At 42.4% G+C, this 24,609-nt stretch overlaps 1 protein-coding gene across 1 annotated transcript in view; it reads left to right on the top strand.

Annotated features, from left to right (window-relative positions):
- Positions 1 to 23,183, top strand: part of CA10 (carbonic anhydrase 10 (inactive)) — a 626,923-nt gene extending 603,740 nt beyond the window's left edge. Inside the window, exons 7-10 of the mRNA XM_027087088.1 lie at positions 2,895 to 2,967; positions 17,061 to 17,215; positions 20,244 to 20,418; positions 21,927 to 23,183. Coding sequence (XP_026942889.1) covers positions 2,895 to 2,967; positions 17,061 to 17,215; positions 20,244 to 20,418; positions 21,927 to 21,949 — 426 coding nt within the window. The 3' untranslated portion in view covers positions 21,950 to 23,183. The remainder of the gene's footprint in view (positions 1 to 2,894; positions 2,968 to 17,060; positions 17,216 to 20,243; positions 20,419 to 21,926) is intronic.
- The last annotated feature ends 1,426 nt before the right edge of the window (positions 23,184 to 24,609 follow it).

Genomic DNA, 24,609 nt, shown 5'->3' with positions numbered 1-24,609 from the left:
GTCAATGACTTTACTAATGACCTTATTCACAGAGCTGGGAGGGAGAAAAGAGAAAACAACATTTAAAAACTTTCCCCCCATATCCCCATGCTGCCCACAAACATGGGGCAAATAACTAAATCCCTCAACCAACCCCAATTATGATATTGATAACCAACTGATGCATTCAACCTGGGTCAAGCTTATTGTTATGAAGCTTAAAGATATTTCACAAAATTGTGCCATGCGTGTCCAGGGGCTCACAATGCCAGGCCTTCTATGAGTAACTCTCACGGCCAACATGGGCTGCCCAACAGCTCCTGACCTTTGGTGAGTGCCTCAGTCCCTGCCACTGACATTGCCTCACTTTGCTTAAAGCTCCTAAGTCAGTGTATGTCATCCTGGAAGTGCAGGCACATTACAGCTGACACTGTGATTGATTCACCAGGAAGTCAGCCTCCTAACTATAAACTCCTGGTGTGTTTCACAAGCTCCTGCAGAAACACTCTTTCCACCGAGATTACTGATGCAAGTCCTGCTGCTTCCCTGCGGGTTGTTGAGTGGAACATATGCCCCAGACCCTGAGGTCAGTGAAAGGATGGTGACTAGCTCCTGCATCTTCTCAGGCCAGTTTGGCTCTTAGGGATGCTTCTGTTCTTTCCCTGAGCAAACCTGAAGCTTTCTGGCTAGATCTCAAAATAAGCCACAGCACTTCTATCTTTGTCCAACATAACCAACTCCCAGATGCTCCACAGTGAGTTATCCAAGCTGTGACTTGTCATTCACTCATCCCCAAACACTGACTGAGCATGGGACACAGTCCAGCCTTGTTCTGGACACTGGTACCTAGAAATGACGTGAACAAAACCTCTGGTAGCCCTCCCCTCCTGCTGATCTTTCTGCCTCTCCTCCCCAGTTCCTGCCTCAAGGTAGGCAGGAACAGAAAATGAGAGACCCTGTATCTAGGTCAGCTGAGCCCTCAAGATGTCACCCTGGCCCAAAAGCTGAGCCATAAAAGCACTGGAATTGTTTGTTAAAACAAGAGATTTGTTTATCTGTGGGTTTTACCTATCTCTGTCCCCTCCTAATCCCCCACCATTCCTATGACCACAGGGAACTGAGATTTGGCTATAATTGCTGCTCAATCACATACCATTAACTTCCCACTTAAGCTCACTTATACCAAGTACATATTTTATCCTCTCACCCACACAGCCAACATGCTAGAGCCCACAAATCATCTGTGTGCACTTTGGAAATTTTTCAATTATTTTTAATCAGCACAAAAATGTCTAATCCCAATGTTAGCTCTGCCCAGACTCACCGGGTACCAGGAAACCAAGGCACCCGATTGAGGGACATGGCAGATTCCTCACCTGCCACGACGATCTATTTTTGGCTCTCCTTTCATGGACTGCATCAACACAAACAGGCAGCTTCAGGCTATCTTTTAAATAGCTGAAGAGGATGTCAAAGTAGAAATTGGATTCAGCACTAAAGCTTCCAGGGATCAGCAGTGTTTAATTTGGGGCTTTTCTCCATTTGGAGTGGGATTTTACCTCCGTTGAACATTGTCACTCACCAAGCTCCCCTTGGTGTATGTCTCACCACAACAACACACCCAGGAAACTGCGTGGGAAAGGAAAGGCAGATGGAGGGAAAATAAACAGTCTGTGCTTTCTGCAAACTAAAAATTACCTGTTGCTTATCTAATAATAATAATCATCTGCTGCAATTTTCCCAACCCTCAGAATAAATCAGATTTAAAATGTTGATGTGTCACAACATCCGATTAGCAGCTGAGGTGTAAATTACAGAGCACAGCTGAGCAAGGTAGGAGAAAAATATCTAGGATGAACAATGGTCCCTAGAAAAAGGCTGAGTAAAAAGGGAGTTGTTAAGAAAACAGTATATACAGTCTTGTGGGGGCCCATCACAGTCTCCAAATTGTGGTTCCCTGGCTTAAGCCCCTGGAAACTTGGCTTGTTCTCCAAACAAGGAATTTGGAGACCTAACAGCATGGGCATAAAATGGGAACTGATCCCTGAACATCTAGTAAAATGTGTCACCCATAATAGGAATTTGGTAAATAATTTTTGGATGGATGAAAGGACAGATTGATGGATGATTGATTGATTGACTGAATGACATGGCTTATGATATATTTGATTCATGTAATACTGAGCAGTGGTATAAGATTCTATATTATATCCTAGAGATCTTTTTTATCTCCTGATATCACTGATCTGAGTACTCTTTCTCTCACTCTCTACTTGGAAAACTATCCCCTTCTTAATAGGTCACTCCCTACTCCTTACTTAAAACCCTCTGATATTTCCCCATCCCTACAGGATAAAGTTTAAATTCCCTAACATGACACTCAAAGCCTGACATGACCTAGCACCTGCCTACCTCTCTATCCTTACCTCGCATCCTTCCCCCATACTCTCACCTTCACTTACACTGAAATACTTCCCTGGGCATGACTAGTTCTCCCATGTCCATCTGTGCACAATCCTCTGTATGTCATGTTTTTCTTCACCTTTCCTCCTTTTCCACACTATACCACCAAAGCACTTTGTTAACTTCCCCCTATCCTTCAAGACTTAGCTCAGGCCTTAGTGCCTAAGATTCCCCAGGTGGACGGTCTTCCTCTAATATCATCATACCTGTAACTCTATCATAGCACTCTTCACACTAAATTATAACCATTAGGTTACTTACCTGTCTTCTTTCTCTAGACTGTGGATTTTGGAAAGTAGATTCTATATATTTAATCTCTGAATTTCCAGCCATCATAGTGTTTATAGCATGGTAGGGACTCAATATATATGAGTGAATAAGTAAATGCATGGAGGCGATGTTTATCTTGAAATAGTACTGCCCAGTTATTAATATTTTCTTTTCTCCCCTAGGTTTCTGATTCATCAAACCCATTTCTTAATCGAATGCTCAACAGAGACACTATCACAAGAATAACATATAAAAGTAAGTTTGGTTCAATTTCCTATATAGCAACTATTCTATAAATGTTAGTCCCGTCTGAAGTCAGAAAGGCAGAACTGATGATCTCCAAGGGCCTCTTTCAGCTTCATGATCCTTTAATTCTGTAGAAAGTCACTCTGGAGAGTGAAGGTAGGCTAAGAAGCAGCTCATTTCAAACAGAAGCCCCCAGAGTGCCTTTGTCATCCATGTCTGTCTAAGGTAATAATGATTATTATGATGATGGTCATCATTATCCCATGGATTGGTAAAGAGCTGGGGGACTCTGCTAGCTGACAGACTCTACCATGTCAGCTGGCCACATTTGGGGCTTTGCCAATTATGTGATTGAAAAAGCATTCACCAGGTGGTTTGGATCCAACTTCAAAACATCCAGAAGCCCTCAGCGAAACCACATCTCCCTCTCTGTGTCATTGGGTCTCCCTTTCAGGTGGAGGCAGGGTGGCATTTTTCTTCATTTACGTGTGTGATACAATGACCTAGAGAACTCTGTCCAGTTTCCTTGGGTTTCTAGAGTGTTTTATCCCCAGAATCCTTAAGCAAAAAAGAGAGAACAGTGCAAAGTTGAAGGGAGTAGAGGGGAAAGGATGCTACTGTCTTCCACAGCAATCCCAGAGTTTGCAAGATTTGGGGATAGTTATGGGTAACAGCACACACCAAGGGAATGAAATAAAACAGTATAGGAAAAAAAAAAACATTTAACTAATTAAGAGTGACCAGAAAAGTGGAATTCATGTGCCAATTTTGTCTTTAATCAAGGAACTTCCTCACTTTGACTCTGTTTCCTCATTTGTTAAGTGAAGAAATTGAACTTCAGATTTCTAAGGTCTTTCTAAATCTAGGATTCTGAATCTGATCTTTGCAAATGTAAAAAGCAACACACAAACATTCTAACACCTCACATCCCCTTTGCGTATCCTCACTTGGTGGAGGCCACTGGTGCTTCTACCTCCAATGGTGACGTGGAAAGACAGAGTGAATGCTTACAGATCTCACCTCAGACTGCTGGAAGGAAAGTATGGAGAAACCTTCTCTTGTTCAATTATTCATCCATTCAGCAAGCATTTCCTGCACACCTGCCTCATGACAGGCACCAAGTGAGGCTCCTGGAATAAAAAGATGGGCCAGACACCAGCCCTCCCCACAGGCACTCGCTTCCATATGAAGTCACTTCCATATGAAGAGGTTGGGGTTGGGGACGCTGGCGGTGATGAATGAACCTGGAGAATCACCTAGAAGAATTAAGTTATCTCCAAAACCATACCACCCTGCCTCATCAGTACCCCTATGGAGTCCTCTCTAAGTTCAAACTTAGATTGATCAGCAAAGGGAGACATTTCTGTCTTGTGTGCAAATAGTTTTTATAACTGCCCATAAAGGATTATTAGTTTTTTTAACTTTTTTGATTAAAAGAGCATAAAAATTAAATAAAATGTTTTCAAATAACCTTGAATTTGCAGTTTAGAGACCATGAAAAGCCATGAAATCATACATTAAGCCTCAACACACAATCTAAAAGATTGCCAGCTACAAAGTCAATCATTAGTGGGACTTCCCTCCCTGCCCCACCCCCTAGCTCTGGTCTGATTAGTATTAAGTGATGTGGCTGCTGCCAAAGATGAAAGCATCCATTGGGTTTGTGCTATGGGAAGATGGCCTTTCTTACGAACAGGTATCAATTCTGATGCAAATAGGGGCTAGAGAGCCAGGATGACAGATCTTGTTGGAAACAATGATGAATAGCAGTTATGTGGCTGAGGGGAACTTCAACTTCATCTACTTCAAGTGAGATGTTCCTGATGACTCATCCCCATTGGGTCTGTAGGAACTGAAAAGGACAGACTTTGGCAATAGCTGAAGAGGATAGCAAAGTTAAGACCAAAGACCTTCATTCATTTGTTCACTAAATATTTGCTACAAGTATTTATTAAGTGGTCCTGCGTGCCAGGGAGTAGAGAGATCAATAGAACATGTTTCCTGTCCATGAGCCCCTCACTCTCTAGTCAGAGAGACAGACATATCATAGTGTTTCATAAAGATTTGTATAGCAGGGGATTTCCCAGGTGGTCCAGGGGTTAAGAATTCACTTTCCAAAGCAGGGGATGCGGGTTCAATCTCTGGTTGCGGGAACTAAGACCCCACATGCCGTGTGGTAACTAAGCCCATGCACCACAACTACTGAGCCTGCACACTCTAGGGCCCGTGTGCCACAACTAGAGAGCCCACATGCCACAACTACTGAACCTGCGAGCTCTTGGGCCCATGTACCACAGCTAGAGAGCCTGCACACTGCAACTACTGTACGCCACAACTAGAGAGTAGAGCCCGCATGCCACAACTAAAGAGCCTGTGCACCACAACTACTGAGCCCATGCACTCTGGAGCCCACATGCCACAACTAGAGAGAAGCCTGCACGCCACAAAGAAGAGCCCAAGTGCCACAATGAAAGATCCTGCTTGCTGCAACTAAGACCGGACGCAGCCAAATAAATAAATACATGTCTAAAAAAATTTAAAAACTTTGTGTAACAATTATAATGTATTAAAAATAGGAACAGAACTCTTTGGGATCATAGAAAATCTGCCTAAAATTCATGGCAAGGTTATACATAGCAATTGCTATTCAAATAAGCACTGAATAGATGAGTAAACATTTGGTAAGAAAAGACAGCAAGAAAAGAGGGAGGGAGGGAGGGAGATTCCAAGCAGCATATACAAAAGCAAGAAGAGCATTTAAAGGACTCAATAGTTCAAAGGAAGGAACTTTGCTTTCATCAGCTCTTCCTCTCTGCCCACAGCACATCCAATAAACATTCATTATGGACTGAATAAATGGAGAAACGAATGGCCCCCTACAGGGGCAGAGGGAATGGCGGCAAAGATGGTCTGGAGTCAGATCTTGAAGGGTCTTGAGAACAGGCTAAGGAGTTTATGCAGAAGCATATTTGAAGAAATGCCCTTACTGCCCTAGATATAGGCTCCTAGAAGTGGGACTAAGACAGAGCAGGAGCGCCCCCTTCTCTTGTCCCATCATCTACCTGTCAGGGCCAAAGGGAACTAAAGCAAGATAAAGAGACCCAGTATGGGGAAAGGTAACTGCTTTACGTCCCTAATCACAGGTATTTTGTGCTTTTACACTGTTGGGGAATAATGGAGGTATTCCCAGGAGCATTTATCACATACCTGAAGGAAGTAACACTGCAGGGATAATTATTGGCCTGACATGTGGGAATGGCCTAGACACTGTGATGCCCAGGACACTGTGGCTGAAAGAGATTGATTTTCACAGAAGGAAAGCACTAGCACTCTTCCCTCCAGCTGAACGCCCCAGGGCAGCCAGCTCTTGGAAGGTTGGCCAGCAGACGGCAAGAAGGGAAGTTTCTGAAACAGGAGTCATGCACATGGACACAGCCAGTGGGTAGGAAACACAAGCCTGGAAGTCCCCCCCAGAGGCTCTACAGGAAGCAGCAGTTTATTCATTGGCCCATGAATTCTGGTAGAGACAAAGACAACACCACCTGCTCAGGAGCAACTATCAGAGTACCCTGCTTTCATACTTTTAAGCAAGCAAGAAAGAGATGGGTCCCCACAGCTGCCACCCAAACACACTACCCAGGGACAACTGACTTTGGCCCCCACCCACTCTCCCAACCAGCCCTTCTTCTGATGCTACCCAGAACTACACCCCAGCAGAGCTTCAGTCTGCCATACTCACGCAGCTGTAGTACCCACTCTACAAAGTGCTCATCATCAGGAACAAGGAAGAGATGCTAAACAAACACTTTCTGCACTCTAGGCTCTGTGCTAGAGCTTTATGTGCAGCACCTTACCTGGTGCTCACAAAGTCCCATCTCAAAATTGATACAATTGTTATACCAGTTTATAGATGAGGAAAGCAAGGCTCTAAGAAGTGAAGCCATTTGTCAAGGACACACACCTAGTGAGTGGCTCTATTAGTCAGTAATATCTGCATAATAAACAAGCATTCAGCAATAGGCATTGATTTCTCACTACTGCATCTATGGGTTGGTTAGAGTAGCTCTATATGTCTGCAGGTCAGTTAGGGCAACTTGGCTCCACAAAGCTCTCATTTTTCTGAGATCAAGTACTTCTTATGCTGGGGGTCAGAAATGTGTGATGTTCCTTAAGACCTAGGCTTGAAACTCACACACTGTCACTTCTATCCACTTTCCACTGGTCAAAGCAAGTCATATGGCCAAGCCCAACATCAAAATACTCCCATGGAGTTGGGGCTGAGGAGGGAGTGAACATTTCCTGAACAATAATTTACTCATCCATAGTGAGAGAGCAAGCATTCCATCATAGGTCCTCCCGGGGACTTTTCTATGCTCTTACTTTCCTACTGTCTTCCTCCTTAAGGAGCAAGGAAAGCTAAGCTCTGAGGTCTTAAAACTAGTTGTAATGCTGATACTTTCACATTACATGAAGCTTATTAGCATGTTCTTCTCTTAATTCCAACTTTAGTTCAGTTTGAAGAGCCATCTCTTTGCTTTTTGCACTTGTTTCCACTCTGGAAGGGACATAAACTATGCACAGAACTTGTGGGTACTTTAAAAGTTCAGGCTCATACCATCCTAAGCCCCCTGCAGCTCCTGTCTGTCCCTTGGCATAGGACTACCAGTGGAAACCACTGTCATTCAAGGGAACACAGTGGCACGGCCATTATTAGGCACATACAGAAACCAGAGAAGGCATAGAGATTGGTACTAGATGGGTCAATCTTCTCCATCAGTCTTTCCCTTGGAGGCCATTTGTAATGAAAAGTCAATCTAAAACTCTGAGCAGAGAGTGACATGATCTCCTGACAAAAGGATCTCTCTGTTTGCTTGCATAGACTATAGGGGCATGAACAAAAGTTGAGAGATGATTGCAGCAATGTTGATCGTGATCAGGCCAACTTGGGAGAGGTGATGAGAAATGATTGGGTATATTTTGAAGGAAGAGCCAAGAGATTTACTGACAGATTGGGTGTGTGATATGAGAGAGAGGAGTCAAGTATAACTAAGGTTTTTAGCCTGAGTAAATGGAAGGAAGACTTTTCCATCATCTGAGATGGGGAAGGTTATGGATGAAGCATATTCATGGGTAGGAAGGGAATCAGAATTTCAAATATGTTAAACTCAAGATGGGCATCAAAGAAGAGGTGTGGAGTCTAGGCAGTTGGATATATGAGTCTGGATTTCAGGATACAGAACTACAGATATAAATGTGGATGTCATTGGGATCCAGATGGCATTTAAACCTGGGTGAGATCATGGGAGAGAATAAATAGAGAAGAGAAGAGGACATATCCTCACTTTTGAAAGATCCCCATAACTTAAGATTGTAAATAATTTCTAAAGATATCTTTTAAATTCTACCCTGGAAGAGGCTCTGGTATGTCTGTCTCATCAACTGGCTCAGGAGGTACAAAGAGGCAGGGGTAAGCATGGAAGCATGGAGTGAAATCGTTACAAAATGGCAGCCAGTAGGCACACAATCCATTTGCTTGATTTGAACATATATTAGATGACTAGGGAGAAAAAAATGAATTGTGCAAAATCATTCTATTGATCCAGTTGAGAAAATCAATGCCAGGTAATCCATAAAAGAAGGAAAGAAGGAGAATCTTGCCAAAAGGACTGGGAATTTTGGAAGCCAACATTCTGGTAAAAGCCACTATACTTATGGGATGCAATGTGTTCTAGTGAAGATATATAGAACTAAGCAGACCTGGGCTCCTGGCTCTACCACTCTTTTCTGTGTGGATTCTGGCAAGTTTCTTAACCTCTCTGAGATAATTTCCTTATCAATAAAATGAGGATACTAATACTGACATTGAGAGTGTTGGGATGAGGATTAAACAAGGCAATGAGTCAGTTGCCTGGACATTGACTGGTATAAACCAGGTGCATAATAACATGTGTTTCTAAATTATCCTAGGTATGTTGTGGTCAAATCCAGCTTCCTGGAGAGTGGGAGGCAGGTCACTATAAAACTAAATAAAAGTTATTGTCAAGGTGAATGCAATACAGGGCACACAAACAACAGAGCTTGTTTACTCTAATGAAACCCAGCTCCTGCATGGGACCCGTACATTGGATGGCAATAGCCTAGTGAGCTTCCACTCTCTTTGAAAGCTTGGATTTCATATGTCTAAGCAAATCTTATAAAACACTCTCACTAACCCAGACTGACGATGGAAAAGACCAGCCTGAATTAATTTCAGGCTGAATTTAGAAAGTCTTTTAAAGAAAATCCATTTTATTAAAGTTAAATTCGCCTTCAACAGATTAAGGGTCAAGACTGAAATCATGGCATTGAAAAATGGATTTTCTGGAGGAGATATTCATAATTTACTTGAAGTATTTTAATTGTTTAGTGTAGTATATTGGAACAATGCCAATATCCCTCCATTTTCCTTGTGTTAATTAATAAGTAGGCACAGAGCCCCAATTACATAAAAGGTGACATTCTTATCATTTGATTATCCACCTGATTTCATGGGGCCAGCATTATTTTTTTTTAAAGAATATTTATATTTTCAAGTGGAGCAAAGAACCTTCTTAAATGGGTAAGAGGGAGTTGTTATTAGAACAGTACACATAAATGAATGCTTTCTTCCAGGGTCCTAGGACAGTGGAGTATTTTAGTAACTTCATTCTCTTTCAGTTTCATATACTCCATTCATTTCATAGACAGTAAATACAATGGTGAACTTCAGTCCAATAAGAATCCAAAAGATTATAGATTCCAAATTTGAAAGGGTCTGATTATTGTCTTAATACATATTTCCAGCAAGGAAATAAAGGCACACAACTCAAGGTGTTTTGAGGAAAGCTTTTAAACATGGTGTTTTGAGCCCTTTAAAAATCTTTTTTCAAACTTGCCTGTTTATAACTTTGCTTTAGCCCCTCCTACCCCAACCCTGACTAAAACATGAATGTGTAGGCAAGGACAGACCAACTTGTAACTGCCTTATACTTCTCAGTTCCTTGGGAAGTGTTCTGTGCACTCACTCCTCAGAGGAACACAGTGTTAAATGTGATGAAATATCACCAGGGAGCTTAAGCATGTTACTCCCAGTGACTTTCTCTATGCTTAATTGAACTTGTGCTTTCATTTCAAATGAATGGATTTGGAAATGTTTTCACAGAATGCAAAATGCAGCATTCCACTCCCCACGTTGCAATCCAAGTAGTAACTATAGTCAGCAAGGAAAAGGAACATCTTACCTCCATTGAATCCAGTTCTCGGAGGCCCTCTTTTTCATTTTTCATTTGTATAAAATGAAAAATCATATTACTTTATTCTTTAGCAATTGCCTTTTTTCATTTCAGTTGAATTTGCCTCAGATTACAAGAGGAAATGTCATTCCATATGAGATAATAGCCAAAGAGTTCCATATTAATCAGAAGTTAGTCCAGTATTGATTTCTGGAACTGCTGTGCCTTTTTCTCACTGGCATCATTCTCTTTGAATGGGAACTTCATAATCAGGAAGCCAGGCGATGTTAAATCTCAACAATGTCACATAAGTTAACACGATGCATTTACCAGAGGCTGCCATCGAAGTTCAGACTAAGGGAAAGATTTCCCCGCTATGTGATACTAGGCATTTCATCATGGTGTATTTCAAAGAAAGAAAGAGAGAGAGAGAAGGAGGGAGGGAGGGAGGGAGAGAGGGAGGAGGGAAGGAAGGAAGAAAGAAAGGAAGGAAAAGAAAGAGTCAGCTTTAGGAGTTGTGTCCAAAACTAAGAACTCAGTATAAGATAAGGCATAGATTCAGCAAGAGCATGTCATAAAACCAAAAGCACAGCTGTTAACTTCTCTAATCATTTGAAAGAATAAACTGGGGTTATCAACCTTGTATAAATATTCTCTACCTACTGGTTATCCAAGGGGTCTTCCTGTGATGTAGAGGTATATCCAACACATTGAAAAAATCACAACACTGTCATACCGAAAATTTGACCTACAGAAGAAAAATTTATCTATGTAAGCTTGTTTATATTGAAGGATATTTGGGGGTCTATAGATTATATTTTAACCTAAAGATGACTTTAGCAATTATCCAGAATATTCTTGTGCCCACAAGTAAGAGGTTACATGACTTATCCGTGAAGAAAGAGTAAGTTACTGGCAAAGCCACAGTTGGAACTTAGTCTTGAATTAAGACTCCTGCTTGAAGTCCAGGGCTTTGCCCTCTATATGATGATGATGATAGACAGAAGATAAATAGATGATAGATAGATAGATATAGATAGATAGATAGATAGATAGATAGATAGATAGATAGATGATAGGAAACCTCTCTATAAAACTACTCATGAAAATTTATTTCATGCCATCACTTCCTTTCAGTAAATATCCTTAAAACAAGCAGAATCATGCATGATAAGCCTATTGGTCTCTGAGCTTCACCCCAAATTTTTATCTCTCTGTTTATAAACAACTCTGACCTCTAGATCTTTGGCATCCTTACTAATGAATAGAGCCTTGAGAATTTGGAGAGCAGAATCCATCTTTCAGGACATTAGTTCTTAGGCTCCTTTCTGTCTACCATGACAAGAGGATAACACTGACACGCACAAACTGTTGGTTTTCTGCTGGCTGCTGCATGGACAAGGTAGTCTGTGGGTAATAATTACTTCCTGACCTGGTAAGCCATGGAAGACACCCCAGTGTTCCTTGACACTAGGGCTGAAAACTTTCTTGGGTCCCACTGCCTCTTTCCTGCCAAATACATCAAGCAAGTCATTGTGGGGAGAAAAGAAGATATAAAAAGGTAGTCAGTAGTTCTCAAATTCCAATCCCTAAAAGATAAAACAGTGATTTAATGTCAGCCTTTGAGGCAAAATGGTGAGTCATGAGGACAAGTGTTATATGTTAAATGCACACATTACAGTTTCAGCAATGTAAACGCAAAGGTGTGTTTGGTGCAGAAACAGTAACACCACATGGAGACAGGCAACAGTCTCTGTCTCATTCTGAGATCTGGGGTATGACATATTTGGGAGTAGTGGTGAGTAGCATGTATTTAAGCTAATGGTATAGACTGAAGCCTCAGAGATTTTCTCCCATAATCTGACAGATGATGTTGCCTCTTCCTCCTTTATTTTCTGTCCAGAGCCACCAGCAGGTGAAGCTGCTGGGCAGAAACCATTTCATTCATGCATGCAACCAATGTTTAATGAGCACCCACCATGTAGTGGACCCCATGGTAGGGCTTAAGGAATCAGAGATAAAAGACGGAAGCCCTTCTCCCAAAGGATCTCACAGTTTACTGGGATATTCAATTAGGTTAGTTAATTATTGGCAAGCTAATTCAGTAAATATGGTGTAAAAGGAAGGCACTAACCCAGTGTGGGAGAGCCAGGAAGGCTCGGGGAGGCCAAGCAATTGTTATCCCAGGAAAGCTGGGCAAGGACATTAGTATTGGTGAGTACTTGCCATGGGCCAGGCAGGCCCTGTGCCAAGTACTTGAAAAGTGTGATCTCATTTTTTCCTCAGACAACTCTGTGAGGCAAGTACTCTGTCTTAGGCAGGTCAGCCTGCTATAATAAAGCAGCATAGACTGGGTGGCTTATAAACAACAGAATTTACTTCTTATAGTTATGTAAGGATGAAAGTATGAGATGACAGTGCCAGCATGACTGGGTTCTGGTGAAATCCCTCTTCTGTGTTGCAGAATTCTTGTTGGATTTTCACATAGCAGAAAGAGAGTGAGAGAGCCCTCTGGGGTTGTTTTTAAAAGGACACTAATCCCATTCATGAGGGCTACACCCTCATGAGCTAATCACCTCTCAAAGGCTCTGCCTCATAATATCATCACATTGGGGATTAGGATTTCAATCTATGAATTGGAGGGAGACACAACCATTCAGTCCACTCTCCACTCCAACCATCTGCATATTGAGAAACTGAGGCTCAGATGGTTACCTGCATGCCCAAGGTCATGCAAATGGTGAACAGCAAAGCCAGCACTGAAACTCCAGTCTGAGACCAAAGTTCACATTCTTCACACAGGGGTTTTTCCAAGTTCTGTAGTGTGAGGAAATTAAAAGGACAAAGATGAAGTATGCATATTAGCAGATTCATGGGGAGAACAAAGTGGTGAATGAGGACTGTGGGAGGGTAGAAGCTGCCATGTTCTGTGGCAACCATTGCACATCTCACAGGTGACATGGGTGAAGAGGAATCTCCTGGCAGGACCACAGCAGCAGAGCCTGGGATATCAGCACAAGAGTGTTTTGGAAGCAGGTTTTTGCCCTGCTATGTGGGTTAAATCCATGAATGTAACCTGTTGCTCCTGGCCTTCCCCCTGACCCCAACACACACACACACACACACACACACACACACACACACACACACACACACTCACACACACCCTGTCCTCAAATACAGATGAAACACAGAGGCTAATTATAGTTTCAGAAAAACATAAATGTTGTTTTTCTTTACTCTAGTCATGCCTGGAATGCCCCTCATTCTATGGTCTCCTTCCATCTCTCCTCCCCACCACACCTAATAAAATAAAATACAATAATAGCAGACACAGACCTACTAGAGAATGGACTTGAAGATATGGGGAGGGGGAAGGGTAAGCTGGGACAAAGTGAGAGAGTGGCATGGACATATATACACTACCAGACGTAGAATAGATAGCAAATGGGAAGCAGCCACATAGCACAGGGAGATCAGCTTGGTGCTTTGTGACCACCTAAAGGGGTGGGATAGGGAAGTTGGAGGGAGGGAGATGCAAGAGGGAAGAGATATGGGGACATATGTATATGTATAACTGATTCACTTTGTCATAAAGCAGAAGTTAACACACCATCGTAAAGCAATTATACTCCAATAAAGATGTTTTTAAAAAATACAATAATAGCAGCATGCTAGAGTACCCAATATGCTCCATGTGCAAGCTTGGTTAAACAAATCACATTGACCTTTAATAAACATGTGCCAAATGCTTCCTTTTCTCATTCAATATGTTAATCTTCAGGCCAAGCCACCATCAGAGGAAAGATCATTAAGTGCAAATTTGATCACGCTACTCCTCAGCTTAAAACATTTCCGTGGCTCCACATTGCCTACAGGATGAAGCCCTAATTCCCAACAGCACAGAGAAGGACCTTCTGGGTGTGGCCTGTACTGACCACCCCCCCAGCCTTATTCCTCACAACACCCCTTCCCCTGCATCTTACCCATGCACTAGCTGTCCTGAGTATGTGCTGCTCTGTGTCTTTAGCTTTCTTTACTGTGACCATCTACAGTGCCCTTGACAGCCACCCTTACCAGCCACACACTGATTACCTCCTGTTGTTCAAGATATAGTTCAGGTCAGCTCCTCAATTAATCCTCTGCAGTCCCACCCACCCCCAGGCATAACTGACAGCCTCTCAATGTACCCAGTGCAGATATATATCACTATCTCTGTGGTTTCTTGCTGTATTCACTTACATTACATCCTGCTTGCCTATACCTAGCTTAGTGCCTGACACATACTAGGGGCTTAAGAAATAGTTAGAGCCAAACGGTGGCTACTCAACATAAGCTTGTTGTGTTGACACCTGATCTAACTTCCAAGGACCATCACATCAGTGTGTACTCTGGGCACCACAGTTCTGTCATGGAACCATCTGACTGCACAAGTCAGAGTACAGATCCAGCCCAGCTATATTGCAATCACTATGTCTCTCTTGGGTTTGTCTTGTTTCCCTGATGTTTTGATAGAAAGGTAGAAACATTTAAATGGAAAGAGAAAGAAAGCCCTTTCTCCTAGTGTTGGTGTTCTAATCCAGCTTGACCAATCTCTCTCATGGGCATTTTGTGGACAGAGCCCTGGAGAAGTTCAGTTACCCTATAAGGGTAGGCAGAGGCCAGGAGAGGCAGTTTAGGATGAAGCAGGCTAACTGGTTTTATTTGCATTGTTCCAAACCACTGGCTCAGTTGACTTGTCCTTAACTCAGTTGGCAAGCGAAGGAGCTCTGAAATCCAAATTTCCTTGGCAAAGATGGTTCTTTCTTATCAGAGAAACTTGAGTGAGAAATTTCTGGGGGAAGAGATGGGGAAGGTAAGGGATTTTTGCCCAGGAAAATAGATTAGCAGCATTAACGCTCAGGATAAGTAGGTACAGCCTGGGCCAAGATGCATTTATCATCACCACCCTGATATTAAGGTCAACATGTTATATATTTTTTTGCAATTTGTTATCTGTCTCTTCAGCTAGAATGAGGGCAGCCATCTATTCTTGTTCACTGCTCTACCCCAGAGACTAACCCAGTATCCAGCACTAAGAGGTACCTAGTGAACATTTTTTGAATGAATGAATGACTTTGGCCTGGAAGTCAGGTGAGCTGGATTCCACTTTCCACTCTGCAGTTACCATCTAGCACTCTGACCTTGGGCAGGTCACTCTGCCTCTCTGATCTTCAGTTTCTTGTCAATGAAGATGTTATTATATGCCTGACCAATCTTATTAGGACAGTATGAGGTTCCAGCTGTATGTGAAAGTCCTTTTTTACCATTATACATACAAAATACTGAATTTGAGAGATTATATCAACCACCAAAGAGTCAGTTCTTTCCCACTGGGAGTTGAACACAGGGATGAGAAAATGTATGTGAACCTAGGAGGACTGGAGGAGCAGGTCTTATCCCTCTGCCAGCCAGGCTTTGGGTCCCTGCCATGTGTTCTTCAGGCTCCCTGGGCCGACCACAGTTGTGGACACTCATGGCAAACCAGTGGGTGCAAGACTCCTGAAGACATAGATTAGAGATCACTGGGGTACAGAGAGCAATGGAAGCCATGAATGTAGATGGGCTATGATGAGAATATAGACTGAGGGAAGAAAGAGCCTTGGACTGATCCTCAGGAAATGCCAACACTGAGTAAAGCAGGTAGAAAATAAGAATCCAGCAACAGAATCCTGGAACGAATGGCCAGAAAAATAGGAGTCCCAAGTATGGTGTTTTAGAAGCCAAGAGAAGAGAGAAAGAGTCTGCAGAAAGAAGGGAGGAAGGATCATGAGAAGAGGAGGAGAGAAGTTCATTGAAATTTATTGACATTTGAAAACTCCAGTACATTATAATTTTATAAAAATACAACCAATGCATTGAATTTAAAAATCAGAATGAAATATACCAACGTGTTAATGGCAATTGTTTTATGTGATCAGAGTTATTATTTTCCTCTTTCTTTTTTCCATATAGTCTTATATGTATTTATGTTACTTTTATAATTGAAAAAGTATATTTAATAATAAAAGATATATGAGTGTGAATACCTTGAATAGGTATAAGACAAAGGGTTATCTGTATGGGCCTTATGGAGAGGAGAGCCACAAAAATGAAATCAGTTGTTGAATTTAACAGTTAAATCTCATGGTAGGATTTGGTCTGACTTACTTTTCTAAAAATATTTTCTTAATGTTCTCTTAATTAAGCAATGCTAATAAATAAGGATGATGACCAGGCAATGTTTTAACGGGTCCTAAAAGCTTTTAACTGTGTATTTCATTATGACTATAATGTTATGGGTCCAGGTATCAGGGACCATAACCAAGGACTTGGCTCTTCCTATTCTCCTTGTGGTAGACCACATTACTGTTCACCAATATTCATTGTCTCATCCTATGGGAGGAATGTGCTTCCTTAAATCTCTAACATCAGCCTTGGCCATATGATTTCTTTGGCTAACAAAATGTGAGCAGAAGTGACATGTGCCAACATGTGCCAGTGTTTTAAGAGCCAACATATGTTCCACCACGCTTACTTTTCCTCCTATCATTGTGAATCACAGGGGTCTAGGCAGCAGCTGCTCTGATAGTCTGGGTCCCAGAGTATGGACAACAATGACATGCAGGAAGCTCTCAGCCAACCTAGAATGGACTTGTATCCGAGCAAGAAATAGAATTTTTTTTGTTTAAAGTGATTGTGATTTGGGGAACTGTTTGTTACTGTAGCCCATCCTGAGAGTTATAGTCTTCTGGAATCTGAATAGAAAAAATTATCAGCAACACCAGCACTTTCTCAAGAAATCTAATTCTTAAGTCTTTTTTATTTCTCTAGATGATGCATATTTACTACAGGGACTTAATATAGAGGAACTATATCCAGAGACCTCTAGTTTCATTACTTATGATGGGTCAATGACTATCCCACCCTGCTATGAGACGGCAAGCTGGATAATAATGAACAAACCTGTCTATATAACCAGGATGCAGGTGAGCTTCTCTGTGGTCTTTCTAATGGGGAAGATGATGTGAAGACTGGCTGGGTTTGTGGAGTGCCTATTGTATTAGTTTGCTAGGACTGCTTTAACAAAGTACCACAAATTTGGTGACTTAAACAACAGAAACATATTGCCTCACATTTCTGGAGGTTCTAAGTCCAAGATCAAGGTGTCTGCAGAGGTGTTTCCTTCTGAGGAAGTGAGGAATATGTTCCATGCCTCTTCCCTGGTTTCTGGTGGTTTTCTGGCAAAACTTTGGTGTTCCTTGGCTTGTAGGAGCATCACCTCAGTCTGCCTTCATCTTTATATGGCATTCTCTTAATGTCTGTGTCTCTTTGTCCAACCCCCACCCCCACCCCACAATAAGGACATCAGTCAAATGGGGTTACGACCTACCCCAATCAGTCATATTAGATTAGGGTCCAACCCAATAAGCTCATCTTACCTAATTATATCTGCAATTTCCCTATTTCCTAATTAGGTCACATTCTGAGGTACTGAGGGTTAGGACTTTAACTTTTTAATCTGGGGGTACACAATTCAGCTCATCAAATTTATGTTTAAAGAATCAGCATCTGGGGCTTCCCTGGTGGTGCAGTGGTTAAAAATCAGTGGTTGAAAATCTGCCTGCCAATGCAGGGGATATGGGTTCGAGCCCTGGTCTGGGAAGATCCCACATGCCGCGGAGCAACGAGGCCTGTGAGCCACAACTACTGAGCCTGAGCGTCTGGAGCCTGTGCTCCATAAAAGAGAGGCCATGATAGTGAGAGGCCTTTGCACCGCGATGAAGAGTGGTCCCCACTTGCCGCAACTAGAGAAAGCCCTTGCACAGAAACGAAGACCCAACACAGTCAAAAATAAATAAATAAACATTTAAAAATAAATAAATAAAAAGAATCAGCATTGGAAAGGCTTAGCACGAACTAATTATAGATGCACCCTACCTGTCTGAGTGAGAAAAGACAGCAGGGTTAGTTCCCAAAGTGTGCTCTACAACTCTAGTGTTCAAAAGGCAGAGCAAAATGGGTGGTTTGGTCAAATATGTTTGAAAAAGCTTTATCAGGGAACCCTCTTGCATGGTTAGTGGGGATGTAAATTGATACAGTCACTATGGAGAACACTATGGAGCTTCCTTAAAAAACTAAAAATAGAACTACCATATGACCCAGTAATCCCACTACTGTGCATATACCCTGAGAAAGCCATAATTCAAAAAGAGTCATGTACCACAATATTCACTGCAGCACTATTTACAATAGCCAGGATATGGAAGCAACCTAAGTGTCCATCAACAGATGAATGGATAAAGAAGATGTGGCACATATATACAGTGGAATATTACTAAGCCATAAAAAGAAATGAAATTGAGTTATTTGTAATTAGGTGGATGGACCTAGAGACTGTCATACAGAGTGAAGTAAGTCAGAAAGAGAAAAAAAAATACTATATGCTAACACATATATATGGAATCTAAATGTTAAAAAAATGGTTCTGATGAACCTAGGGGCAGGACAGGAATAAAGACTCAGATATAGAGAATGGACTTGAGGACACGGGGAGGGGGAAGGTTAAGCTGGAACGAAGCGTTGACATATAGACACTACCAAATGTAAAATAGATAGCTAGTGGGAAGCAGCCATATAGCACAGGGAGATCAGCTTTGTGCTTTGAGACCACCTAGAGGAGTGGGATAGGGAGGGTAGGAGGGAGACGCAAGAGGGAGGAGATATGGGGATATATGTATATGTATAGCTGATTCACTATACAGTAGAAACTAACATAACATTGTAAAGCAATTATACTCCAATAAAGATGTTAAAATTTTTTTTTTAAAAAGTAGAAATAAAAGAGAAAAAAGAAATAAAAAGAGCTAAATCGATTTCATTGCTGGAAGGTTTCTCAGGGTCTTTAGAATGATATACATGTCAGTCTCCAAGAAGAGGCAATATGATATGTAACATTTCATAAACATATTTGAATGTGGGATTTTTTAGAGCATCTCACAGTATTCCTAGTTGGGCTGGCTAGTATTTCTCCGAACTGAATGGGAACTAGGAGATCTGGCCTCTGAGGCCAACTTTACTAATGGCTCCTTATGAGCTCCTAAGCCTGTTGCCCCACTTCTTTGAAGTGAATTCTCTTCTTTGTAATGAAGGGGGTAAATTACATGAGTCTATTCTATGATTGCAAGAGTCTATAAAAACTCAGAGGAAAGATAAGCAAAGGAAGCAAATCCAATCTCCTTTACAGGATATGTATTTACAACCCAACAGCAATTTGAACAATTTGAAGTATCTGATGCTATCTGTATTTACTGGGACTCTTAGTGACTAGCAACCCCCTCCATCTAACTTCAGCTTAGAAAAAGGATTTATCCATGAGATACTGGGTCAACTTATGGAATTTAAGATCAGAAATTGATGTCAGGAAGTCACTGGAATCAGAAGCCCAGAAGCCCTTTCTCTCTGTTCTCTCCTGCTCCCTCCTGCACCGTAGCTTCGTTCTCCTCTACTGCTAGAGAGTATTCTTTAGCTTCACAGTCCTGGGTGGAACATGGCTGCAAACATTTTAGTCCAGATCCAGATCCTGATATTCACAGAAAAGGAACTGAATTAATCCAGCTTAATTTAGCTCTGACTCCTGGACCAATCACTGTAGTTTGAATAATATCTATGTGGGAGAACAATTCCCTGAATTACTGGACCCCAAGGTGTGATAGAAAGAAGAGACCCTGGAGAACACCCAGCTGGGTTTCCTCCTTTGACAGACAGTGTGTCATAGGACAGAAGAGAATCACTGACTTGTTCAGAGGCACACAGGAGCCAGGGAGCTTGAAGCAAGGCTCCCTCCAAGCATGGAGGCATCAGTGGGTTGTACCCACTGAACCCATGAATCAGGGTCTGTGGAGGCCTCAGGTGTCCTTTCCCACACAGCTGGCACTGCCCGGGTTGGCCACAGTCTACATGGTCTTACTTCTTTCCTGGTATGGGTGGATCTCACAGTTGTTTCTCTCTCCTCAGATGCATTCCTTACGCCTGCTCAGCCAGAATCAACCGTCTCAGATCTTTCTGAGCATGAGTGACAATTTCAGGCCCGTCCAGCCACTCAACAACCGTTGCATCCGCACCAACATCAACTTCAGTTTACAGGGGAAGGACTGTCCAAACAACCGGGCCCAGAAGCTTCAGTATAGAGGTGGGTTCAGTGGCTCAGTGGGCAGTGGAGACAGGCCAAGCCCAGTCTTCCTGCTCACACCTACTCTGAAAGGCCAGGCACTATCTCCCATTGGAGGAGTCATGATTATAAGTGACATTTACATGGTGCTTTTCTATTGAAAAAGTCTGTATTTCCTAAACAGAGACAGAGATCAAATCCTTAAATCTTGTCTGGCTCAGGCAAGACAGCATTTTCATTGCCTTTTTACAGAAGAGCCCAGAGAGGCTGATGTTCCCAAAGTTACGTGTTAAAACAGGACAGCTAGAAGCATTAGCGCTTTTAGTTATATACACAATAGATCCCCTTTTCCCCTAGAAGGTGAGCAAATAATTCTGGATGCCAGGCCATTGGGACCCAATGAGGTGTGTGTATGAATGCATCTTTTTCTAGTGCTATGTCCCTAGAAGTGACTATAATTCCTACTAGAGGGGACATTCAAGACGCCTCTCGCCTCCCATAACCCTCTGGTCCACACCCAGCCCTCTCTCTTCCCTTCTACACACTAAGTACCTATTGATCATTGTCATAAACTCTCAACATGGAAAGGAAGGTGGAGGAAGGACAGTGTCGTGGAGATGCCCCCAACCAGGAGTTAGGACACCCAAGTTGCTGCCATGGTTCTGACACTAACAAGCCATACAAACCCAGCCAAATCATTTAACCCCAGGGCTCTGGGTGTGTCTGAGAGAGAAAATTAAAGACAGAAATGTGGAGGAAGTTGGAGAGATAAAGTGGAGGGTAGAGGTGGTAGCTGCTTCTAAAGTTGCCTGGTAACATCCATAGTCCCCATATTTAGGCAGCACATTATTGTTTCAAAAGGGCTTCCCTATCCAGGCTTTCGTATGCTCCTCATGACAATCATGAAGTAGATGGAATAGGGACACACCCAGAGTGCCAACTTTTTCTGCAAATGGCCAGATAGTAAATACAGGCTTTGTGAGTCATAGGGTCTCTGCCACACTCTGATGTTTTAGGGTGAAAGCAGCCATAGACAATATGTAAATAAATGGTTGTAGCTGTGTTCCAATAAAACTTTATTTACAAAAGCAGTTCACAGCTGGATTTAGCCTCCAGGCTGTCATTTGCCCACCCCTGGTCTAAAGCAGCACCATCCACTATGGCTTTCTGAAAGGATGGAAATGTTCTGTGTCTGCATTGTCCAATAGGGTAGCTACTAGCCACATGTGGCTATTGAATGTCTGAAGTGTGGCTAGTGTGACAACGCAACTACGTTTTCAATTTTATTTATTAATTTAGATTTATATTAGCCACATGTAGCTAGTGACAACCCTATTGGATAGCTCAGGCCTAGAGGTTCATAAGAAAGTGGAGAGGGTAGTTGGGATACATACAAGTAAGCAGACATTTAGAAAACTGTCCCTTCCCCTTTGGAGTAAGCCCCCCAAACTGTGTGTAAATTAATCCAATTATGCCTTGTTTTGTGTTGTTTGTGTGTTTTGTTTTGTTTTTTCTCTCTCTCTTTCCAGTAAATGAATGGCTCCTCAAATAGGAAAGTAAGCCAAGAAGAATCCCACCTCAGTGAAATGCTACAACTGTGAATTGACGTAACCTAAACTGTCCCCTTCTTTCTTCTCTTTCTTTCCTCCCTCAAGCCTCATTCACTCTTTGGATCGGCCCTTTCTTCATGAAAATTGTCTGCAAAACCTTGGCAGAGGAATATATCTCTTACACACACTCACAAATACACACACAAGCACTCACACACACATACACACACATGCAAATATATCTACTCACATACACACTCATACAGCCCCCAAGATGGGAAGTTAAATTTTAGAAACGAAAGGCTCATTCATAAGAGGTCTTAGAAGAAAATAACCAATTAACCTGATTACAATTTTGATACTGTTTTCCGAAACAAATAAATCTACCGAATGAGAATTTTCAGCCTTGTATATTACAAAATTCTTCCAAAAGAGAGAGAGGAGAAAACACAGCTCTGACAGCATCAAGTGGACTTTTGTTCTTTGCATCAAGTAATCTCAAATAGTGTCCTAGGATCCTTTATGGGTGCTGGTGACAGGTGAGCCAAGACAAAGTTGGCCAAGGACACATTTCTAGATTGCGATTCTTCTGTTTACTCAACAATTTAAAAAGAAAAAAGGACAGACATTGAATAGATGCACATTGTATATATATATATCACCACAGACTATTAAAAAATGGAATTATTACCCCTCTTTGTCATATATGTGTAGTAGGATTTGCCAAGATCATATTGATCCATTTGCTGTTTCTTATTTTCCAAAGGTCATACATTGTGTTTGGTTATTGTTAACAGCTCAATAAATGTGTTTAACAAGTTAATTTCATTTTTCTGGCTATAGTCTATTCTCCTTCCTTACAGGCTAAGCCCTGGCTCCATGCAACTGCATTCTTTGGTTTCATTTGTTCCTTCATCTACATGTTTTGCTCATTTGCAGCCAGTTTTTACTGAGTTTGTGGCAATGGGAATGCATTTGCTAAGCAAGTATAACTTTAACTCCACTCCATGGCTCGATCATTCATATGAGGTGAGGTTCAGCCTGAGATAGTAGGTGACAGATTTCTTGCACTTCAAAACTGCCACCGCCCACCCCACCCCACCCCCGTGATTCTCCCTTGAAGGAATGCACTTTGTCTTGTAAATTCTTGGGAAAGGGGTGTATTTTCTCTCCAGGTGCAGCTGGATCTCACAAAGTACAAATGAATGCCTTTCTTTTCTTGTTTATAATGGTCACTCACTGTGTTTGGTTACTGTCAAGAAATCAATAAATGTGTATAACAAGTTATCCAGTACTGTGTCTGAGTTTATTGAGGAGGAGGGCACTCCCTGCTGAAGTCTCTGAGTCCTGCTGTGTCCACAAGCAATTGCATTATGGCCAGCAGGGCAGCCAGAGCCTCCAGAACAGCCTGTCTGGTCATTCCCAGAGCCAGATAATTAATACCCTGTTGAGAAAACATATAGGCTTAGCTGCTGGAAGGGAAGACTTGGCTGTTCATTCAGTGGCCAAATTAAAAATAACTTTCATCTTTCCTTTCTGTTACAGCTCCAGAAAGAAGGGAAAGCACAGGCATGTAGGGTCTGTGCAAACGGGAACATCCACAAATATGTCAAAAACTTAAGCAAGTGGCTAGGTTTATTGATGACGAAAAAAAAAAATCAAACAGCCAGATATTTCATATTTGAAACAATACACTTTATTTGATTTTTTCCACTTTTTGCACCAAAATTAGTTAGATGATGGCCTTAACCATGATGACATATGACCCTGTTTCTGAGCAATCATATTTTTCCAGAAAACCAGATCTCTCTGCAAAGATTTAGGGTGGGCAGGTGGCAGTCTTTCTTTGTATGGCTTGCTGCTTCCTCTCTAGGTCAGAATCTTCTTTAGCCTGCAAGGGCAGGCAGTGATGTAGTGTGTCAACTAGGCCTGGCTTCAAATTGTCACCGTACCACTTACCTGCTTGCTGTGTGATCTTAGGCAAGTTGCTTTACTTCTCTGATCTGTAAATCGGGGATGCTAATAACTACTTCCATGAACTATGAGGCTTAAATGCTATGTAGCTACTTAAAGCAGCTAGCACAATATCTGCAATGATTGTTCTATAAAGACTGACTATAGAGCACGTGCATTGCCTAAGTATTAGAGGTTTTCCTAGACCAGACCATACTTTCCCCTCCAGGGAGGGGTTAGCATCAGTCACAAAATGGGCATCAAATTAATACCAAATGGAGGAGACAAGAGGAACCCCTGAGTGACTAGGTAGGACGTGGGGGGAGTGAGGGGGGAGAAGTGGAGGCCAGATAGGACCGGTGTCCCTGAGGGGTGGCTGAGAGTGGGGAAATGTTCCCACATCTGGAGGGACCCTCGGGTGCTTGGAAGATCAGGGGAGCACACCTAGTGTTTCCCCCACCCACTCAGGCTCCGGGAAGCCTGCTGGGCTCCTGGGCCTGGTCCTCCATTCTCTGGGACTCCCTCCAACCTCATGGGTACTAGGGGCGTGGGAGGGAGGGAGGATAGGGGAGGACGAGAAGAGGTAGACAGAGGGGGAAGGGACCCTCTAGGACCGGAGAATCAGGGGAGGCACAGCGGGTGTTTCCCCCACGCACTTGGCCTCAGGAAGCCTGCGGGGCTCCTGTCCTCCAAGGCCCCGCTCCACGCC

This window comes from Aethalodelphis obliquidens, unplaced genomic scaffold, assembly GCF_003676395.1.
Source record: "Aethalodelphis obliquidens isolate GAN/ISIS:26980383/991018 unplaced genomic scaffold, ASM367639v1 scaffold58, whole genome shotgun sequence".
NCBI lineage: Eukaryota > Metazoa > Chordata > Mammalia > Artiodactyla > Delphinidae > Aethalodelphis > Aethalodelphis obliquidens.
The sequence above is the reverse complement of the archived record's forward strand: the minus strand, read 5'-3'. Positions and strand labels throughout refer to the sequence as shown.